Source organism: Oreochromis aureus, linkage group 18, assembly GCF_013358895.1.
Source record: "Oreochromis aureus strain Israel breed Guangdong linkage group 18, ZZ_aureus, whole genome shotgun sequence".
NCBI lineage: Eukaryota > Metazoa > Chordata > Actinopteri > Cichliformes > Cichlidae > Oreochromis > Oreochromis aureus.
In genome coordinates this window covers 16,879,864-16,888,176 of record NC_052959.1, presented here as the reverse complement: position 1 = coordinate 16,888,176, position 8,313 = coordinate 16,879,864, and the positions used below count along the sequence as shown (strand labels likewise).

The 8,313-nt window shown below is 37.8% G+C and overlaps 1 protein-coding gene across 2 annotated transcripts; it reads left to right on the top strand.

The window, feature by feature from the left end:
- The first annotated feature begins 808 nt into the window (after positions 1-808).
- LOC116316967 (aquaporin-4) lies at positions 809-4,762 on the top strand. 2 transcript variants are annotated; one of them, XM_039602369.1, is made up of 5 exons: positions 809-929; positions 1,526-1,943; positions 2,086-2,250; positions 2,936-3,016; positions 3,644-4,762. In XM_039602369.1, exons 1-5 carry the CDS (start codon positions 838-840, stop codon positions 3,866-3,868), a joined length of 981 nt encoding a protein of 326 aa, XP_039458303.1. In that variant the 5' UTR covers positions 809-837; the 3' UTR covers positions 3,869-4,762. The 2 variants fall into 2 exon arrangements, with proteins under 2 accessions (XP_039458303.1, XP_031591478.2); XM_031735618.2 differs by having other exon boundaries at positions 828-1,082.
- Positions 4,763-8,313: the final 3,551 nt, after the last annotated feature.

The following is an 8,313-nucleotide window of genomic DNA, read 5'->3' as shown; positions in this document are numbered from 1 at the left end:
TGTTATGACATATTATCAAATGCATGTTAGGGAAATCATTTCTGACAGTGAGGACAGTGAGATAGATAACAGTGAGGAGGAATGAAGAAGAGATGTAAAGCAAAAAAAGCAGTAAAAGGGGTTTTAAATAGTGCTTGTCTGTTTGTTACTGAACACATTTAACCCTCCTGTTGTGTTCGTCTCTCAGTGTAATCAACATAAAAGATGAAAATTTGCAAACACTCCTGCATGTTTATGTGGCATAGATACTGTTTGGGTCAGTTTGACCCAGCTGTCAAATGAAGGTCAAATAATATTTTTTTCTTTGCATTTGTGGCAAATATGTCAGTTGTCCAATTACACACACACACGCACAGACTCCCTATCCTGTTGACTTCATCTGTAAAGTGCAAGAATGCAGATGTTATGACTTTTGATGGGGACTTTTTCTGTTCCCATGAGCAAACTCCACCTAGTGTGTGTACACATAAGTGGACACTCAGCGGGGAAGAAGTAAAACCTAAAGATATAAAGGATTTTTTGTTTCTAACACTTTTGGATCATTAACAGATTAAGTTGATTGAATGATTTATTTTATTGTTTTTATTTGACAACTTTTCTGAACTGGTGATTTTGCACCTTAAAAAATAATCATTTGTAAATATTCTTCTTACTCCTGCAAGTTTTCAAAGCTCCGATATGAATGCGATTTGACACTGAATGAGTAGATGTGCAGTTGCACTGTGTGCATCAAAGATATTGTTTGCCCAGTAGGCAAATCTCTTGACTCCTCCTCCTGAGCATGCTGTTTAATTCCTGTGAGGGGATGCTTGGGTAGTAACCTAATAAAGCTGCTGGATGCAATCCCAGGGCACAATGAGTGGATCATGCTCATCTGACAGACCTGCTTTCTCCAACAACCCTGCGCACGCACGACCTGCTGCTCCTCTGTAAGTACTGCAGGTCACAGCAATTACAACTTGTACAGTAGATAAAATGAAGAGTCAAGTGTCTCTGCTGGTTGAAAAGATCATCAGGACGCATGAATGAAATATATTTCACGTTATGGGGACAAGGAGAGAGAGAATACATTATTGCTTTCGGTAAGTTTTAGATTTTTGTTTGTAGTTTTTTTTAAAAAAAGTTATTGTTTGTTGTCCTGCAGGTTTGCAGGTCTTATATTGTTTTTTGAACATACATTTTTTTTGCAGATATTTGAATTTGTACAAAACATATTCCGTTTAGCATTAATACTGAAACGATGTACAGTCTTTCCTCATCCTGGCTAAAGTTCACTGAGTAGCAGCAGTTAAAAGTTGTATGCTTTGACTGTAAGAATGATAATTTTCCCTTATGCACAATGTTTAAAGAATGCTCTCAATTGCATTTTGTCATGGAAAAGTCACTTGCTTAAATCCCTAGTGGAGTTATAAATGTTTTGCCCAAAGGCAGCTGCTCTGATAGGGTTCAGTACAATTCCAGCCACATGCACACACTAGGAATCCACAAGTAGGCTAATCATTTTTCTCATTATTCTTTTTGCCAGGAGGTTGCTGTCCTGGTGTAACTGTCAGAACATAATGGTGGCATTTAAAGGGATCTGGACCAAGGACTTCTGGAGGGCTGTGTCTGGAGAATACCTAGCCACACTCATCTTTGTCCTTCTTGGCCTGGGCTCCACCATCAACTGGGCTGCAGGGGAGGAGAAGCCTCCCCCAGCTGACCTAGTCCTTATCTCCCTGTGCTTTGGCCTTACTATTGCCACTATGGTGCAATGCTTTGGCCACATCAGTGGTGGACACATTAACCCTGCAGTCACTGCAGCTATGGTTGTAACTAGAAAACTGAGCCTGGCAAAGGCTGTGTTCTATGTGGCAGCTCAGTGCCTGGGAGCTATTACAGGAGCTGGGATTCTCTACTTAGTCACACCTACTGCTGTCAGAGGGTCCTTTGGTGTGACCACAGTAAGAACTTGGTTGTTATTTATGGTTATGATAAATGTAAAATAGGTTTTTACTATTGTTCCTATTGTTTCTGTTCATCATTTGTTTCCCAACAGCATCGTTTCCTCAGGGATTAATAAGGTATTCTGATTCTGAATCCTAGGTGAATTCCACCATATCAGTGGGACACGGCTTTCTTGTGGAGCTCCTGATCACATTTGAACTGGTTTTTACCGTCTTCGCCACCTGCGATCCCAAACGCACAGACTTAGGTGGTTCTGCAAGCCTGGCTATTGGCATTGCTGTAGTGATAGGGCACTTATTTGCAGTAAGTAGCTTTCAGCAAGTTAAATAAATACATATAGATAGAAACAATGTCACATTCACAGAAATGGTATATTCAGATCACTCATATAAAAAATTTAACTACATCAGAGCCTTAGAAATTTTCTGCAACCACATTTACATATCAGCTGACTCATCCAGTACTCCTACAACCAGCAGTGAAACAGATTTAAAGATTAACCTGAAGCTCAGGTTACATTCCCAAATTAAAGAATTTCAGAGCAAGTTCTTTTCCAAGTGCAAGCTTTTTCAGTGGAAAAAGAGCAGGTGAATCAAGCATCTATTCGTGAATGTGTGATACTCACACTTGTCAGTGTTCACACCCACACGCTCATCTTTATTGGAGGTTGCCATCGCATGGCAACCAATCTCTGGGGGCTTCCTGAAACCTGCAGAGAAAATGAATGCACAGGGAAACAGATATCATTTCTCAAACCGCTCAACTGATTTCTCATTTGGGCTGTTTAGTAAATGCATCATACAACATATATATATATATATACACATATACACACACACACACATTATATATATTCTTCCACACATTTTCTGTAGGTAAAACTAAAAAACAAAACATTGTACCTATCCTAGCTTTGATGTTGATAATATGCACATTTATGATGTACAGTCCTTTTAGACTAAAATCAGTATTATTATCCATATTGCAGATCCCTTATACAGGAGCCAGCATGAACCCTGCCCGTTCTTTCGGTCCTGCAATGGTCACACTTAACTTCGAGAACCATTGGGTGAGAGATCCTTATGTATGTATTTTGTGCAGGCAAAATTTAATTCAGCATTTCTTCCCTGTTATAGCAGAGAAAGGTCAGTCTTTCTGTGTGGAATTTACATGTTATACATGTTAAATATACAGTATAAACATCCTTTTTATGTGTGAAGTGTCTCTTTAAGTTGGTTCAATGTAACACACAAAATGCCTCAACTGAGGGTGAGTAGTTAGTTGTGAGTGTTAGAAATGCTGAACTGAGATAAATGAAGTGGTTTGCTTTCCATTTTTAGAATATTTAATTGTTCGTGAATTGTTCGTGTTACATGAACAATTATCCTAATTGAATGAGTTGAGTGAACCCTTGCCAGACCATTTATTTAACTCATCATAGCCTTCAAGGCGTCAAGTCACAGCTTATTAATGTGTAATTATTTGGTAATTAAAACATTTGCCTAGTGACATAAAAATTGGGTGTTCCCTTAACTTTCTCCATGATGTGAATGACACTGAGTGAAACTCGTCCTCACTGTGTCTGCCGTCATATTCAGGTCACTTCAGCCTGCAGACAAAAAAAATTACCTACCTCTAACAAGGCACGGATTAACCATTTGACTAATTAAGGTGTTTGCCTTGCTGCTTGTGTTAGGTCTACTGGGTGGGACCTATTCTCGGGGGTATCTTGGCTGCTGGTTTGTATGAGTACCTGTACTGCCCCGACCCTGAGATAAAGCAGAGGATGAAACAAGTCTTCAAGAAGGACCCATCAGGGAAATACAGGGAAGTGGAGACAGGGGACATTGCCGTCAAGCCCGGCTCCATCCATAACATCAGCGTGGAGAAAGCTGATGTTATGTTAACAGGAGAAGTATGACTATCACGTGCACTGGAAATGGAGACTAATTTGTAGAGCACAATCACAATCAAACTTTGGGGTTATCCAACTTAAGACTGCCACCCCCCGACCACACACACAACCCCCTCCCCCTCTAAAGACTGTGTCTTTAAAACAGGAAAAACAATTCAGTCTGTGACACACCCAAACTGCACTGCTTCCATTGTCATAAAGCTTGCGTGATGCTATGGCTCAACATCTGCACCCTCTATATATGATTTAGCAACAGTGTTGGCATGTAGCATACATTGTACAGCCCGCAGTACATGAAGTTAAGGAAATGTGGGTAGGGTCAACCAATTATGTGAGGTCATCACAGTGAATTGGAGACGTGAAGAAGAAAATGCAGCCTTGTTATTTTTGGATTAGTGTCACATTTGGTCCTGATACTTTATATGTAATTAAAAGTAGAGGATTTCCTTGTAATCATTAATCACATTACAGATCCCAAGCAAAGTAAGACAGCTCTGACAAGCATTATTATCGGAGCCAGAGCTGTGTTACAGTGCTCTCTATTTTCAGTGCATTAAGTCGGAGAAAAATAAAATACAGCTCATTTTGTTTGAAACACAATGTTTGTTGTTTGTTTTTTGTTAAATAAAAATCAAACTCCACTTTTTGCTGTTTATTTTTATCATTTTCCATTTCGTAAAAATGTCATATTTATAAAATATTTTTCTTGTTTTTTGTTTTATAGATCTATATTCTTGTAATTGTTTGCTTGGCTGTATATCATATCTTCTCTTTCTTTATAGGATAATTGGCTAATCTATGTTTATGTTCAAGTATCATTCAGTTATTGTGCTCGCAATCTGGAACATGTAAAACTGCGAAGTTGCAATAATAAACCTTCTACTACTCAGTTATCATGAATAATTCATCTTTCTTAATATTTCAAAACACTACAGCCTCCATAAGAAAACTAGTAATGATACCTATATGTTGTTTTTTTGTTATCCATTCCTCTTGGCTCACTGCTTTCTTATGGTAGGTGGTAAACTCTGGGGAAAAGAGAAGTCCAGATCACTGATGTATTGGCTCATCTACACGTGGATAATGTCTCCCTGTGGCCCAATAACTGTCTAGGATGTGTGTTCCTTGTGAGTTAAGTCGCTGAGAATATCTCCAAGTAATCTCATTTCATCAACAGAGCACAGGAAATGATAACGCTTCTGATAGGAAATAGAGGTGATCTATTATAGCATTTTTTTTTTCTTAACTGAAAAAAAACCCACAAAAAAAAACAGGTGCTATCTCATCTTTTTCTACAACATGGAGGAAATGATCAGACCCACTGATTCTGCTGCATCCACTGAATTTGTCTACATGGTGCAACTAGATTGCATTTGCAAAGTGAAAATACAAGTATGAGTCAGATACTGACTCAAAAGTGTTTTTACTCCAATATTGATAGGATCATGCCCAAGTCACTGGTTCAGCACAACCTTTACATGGGATAACAGCATCATCTACTGGCCATGGTGTGAGAAGGGTTCCCTTTTGCATTTCTCCAGGGGAGGGCAGCCACGAGCTTTTAATGGACAGGTTACGCTGCAGTAGTGGGTAGACACGAGTTCGTTTTTTCACAACTCTATATTTAAATCGATCTAGATCATCAAATACAAAGTAAACAGCAGCATTGGGTCTCGTACAGCCCCCGTATTAGTACAACAAGAGTCCCAGTAAGTTAATAATGATTTTTCTCTTAAGGGTTGTAATACAAGTTTAAAAATGATTTAGTTATTTATTTATTGTGTTTATTTAAGAATGAATGTAACACACTTTTTGTTACAGCTCAGTAATAAAAATAGAGGGGTAATGAGGTGGAAACAAGAAGGTAATAATGTAGAAATAGCAAGTTATTACCACTTAATTGCCAAAGTAATGCCTATGTAACTCTTTTTTTCACCACCCATTATAGCTGAGTTATATGAAAATAGTGAATTGTGTACAACTGGGTATAACTAGAATATAATTAGTAATACTATTATAATATCTTGGTAATAAAACAATAACCTGCTAGTAATAAAATGGTATTATGTATGGATTAGAATTTGTATATGGTGACTTTTGATAGCAACATCACAATAATAAGTAAATTTTCAGTTGATTAACATTTGAAGATAGTATTACCATATTATAACGCTGGAATCAATACTACCTTATGCCCTCAGCATTCTTCTTTGTTTAAAATTAACAATGCAAAAATGATGCTTCATGTTGTGGTTATTACCTGGGAACATGTGCACAAGTTTCTTTGTAATAGCCAAGAATCAGGGCTGCAAACCCCAAGTGACCATTTTCAACTAATTCCATGTTAGTGCCCCATTAAAACAAACTTCAAGAAACGTGATGACTACCTGCAGATATGTGGCTGATTATGTGTTTACAACTAGGAATCAGGCACAGAAATATCCATACTTTTCCAGCTCAAACTTCTTGAAGTTTGCTTTAACTGGTTATTAATGTGGAATTAGACAGAAAGGGGAAAGGTTTGATTTTGAAGCCTTGACTCCTATTTATTACACAGAAACTACAACAAATGTTTACAAGTAAAAGGCCACAACATTAAATATAATGTTTTCATTGTTATATTCAAACAAAGAAGAATGCTTAGGATATACCAGCATTATAATGTGGTAATAATACCCTAATATTTAAAACATCAATAATATTACCTTATATAAGAATTCTGATGTGCAAATTTTATTGCTAGCAGGTTATTATATTGTTACCAATATATTACTATACTGTCACTAATTGATTTGTTTCTACATTGTTATCTGTGGTTTCTGGCTTTTTATTACCCAATTACATAGATTTCAGCATAGCATCATTCATCATTACTTGGATAGTAGTCGATATTACTTTGGTAATTAAGTGGTAATAACTTGCTTTTCTATATTAGTACCTTCTTGTTTCCACTGTATTGCCCTACTATTACTATTACTGAACTGTAACTGTAACTGAACTGTATAGAAAGTGCTGCCAAATTAACTCCAACTGTGACTCTTCAGATACTGTTGTGTACTGGAGTTGAGCATTTACAGCACCATCCTTTACCTGCTTGCATGGTGCTATGCCCTTTAAGGCTTCAGTAGTTTGAGTCCAGCACCCTTTCATTTATATAGCACAAACAAATAAGTATGTAAATCTGATGTTTTATGCACTGACTGTTTCCTTTCAGGACAGAACAGTGAGAAATGGACTTACTTGATTTGGATTTATTGGCCCCACTCATCTGCAGATTAAATTGAACACAGGTGACGTTTTCCTGATGAATATTTGTGACCTGAAAGTATATGTGACTTTTGTTTCCATACAGAGAAGACATTGACTCTTAGATAAATGCGGGACTGTTGGAAATTACCAAACAAAATCCTGAGCAAACCACTAGCACAAACAGACAGGAAGCCATTCTCATCAAATGCCCGAGCCATACATGTTTTCATGCCAGAGTACCCAGAGACACCATACAGACTTTACGATGCCAGGCAGCTGGAGGATTTGAACCCAGGACCTTCTTATTGTGATACAACAGTGTTTACCATTGCACTACAACGCCTCACAAAAGTATATCAAACAAATATATCCACTCTGTTTCGACAAACTTTCAAAAGTTTGCCTCAGACCCCTCAATTAAGAAAAGCTAATAAAAAGTGATAGCAAATAATACACCAGCATTTTTTTCAGCTGTTGTTTGTGAACATCTTGAATGGCTCGTCAGCAAGATGTTGAACAGAAAACTGATAACGCATGGCTAGCCCTCATTGCGTCTGCTTCCATGAGTCATTAATTTACATTCACATTCAAATACCAACAATGGCTAAATGATGGGAATATTGTTATACCCAAAGATTCATTTGCACATCACATAGATGCCAGCAAATTATATTTCAAAGTGCACCTCGTCCTTATCTAATTGAAAACAGACCAATTTCTTGCGACCTCAGATTCCCCGTTCCCAGCATAGAATAGAAAGGGCAAAAGATAAAACATACACCTTAAAGATCATTAGCAATTAATATTTGGGGATTCGTGAAGAAAAACAGCGTTAAACACTTGTTTAATAATTCATACTATAAACAAGAAAGTCTCCCACTTCCTTAATAATTTAGACGTAAGCTAATGTTGATTTATTCAGGAAGGTCTCTGCCACCAGCACTGCCTGGAGTGCCCAAATTTGAATTAAAGTAGGACAGTAGCAGGCGAGTCTGTAATAACATTTGTATAATTTTATTATTGCTCTGGGCTCAGTTCATTTCCTCCTCCAGTAGCTGCGTGAAATTGTTTGATTCTGGAAACTGCCTTGAGTCTGCGGCTCTGGGGTTGGAGGGTGGTACAGGAACAGGAAGGCATGCGACACTCTCTCTGTCTGATGCTGTCAGAAACATAAACACAGACACACACCTACGCGCACACAC

Bases quoted from the DNA above. Each gene is read 5' to 3' on its own strand.
- LOC116316967 (XM_039602369.1), top strand. From the start codon at position 838: ATGCAATCCCAGGGCACAATGAGTGGATCATGCTCATCTGACAGACCT. The intron at 930-1,525 runs GTAAGTACTGCA...TCTTTTTGCCAG, and splicing joins GCACGACCTGCTGCTCCTCT to GAGGTTGCTGTCCTGGTGTA. The intron at 3,017-3,643 runs GTGAGAGATCCT...TGCTTGTGTTAG, and splicing joins TTAACTTCGAGAACCATTGG to GTCTACTGGGTGGGACCTAT.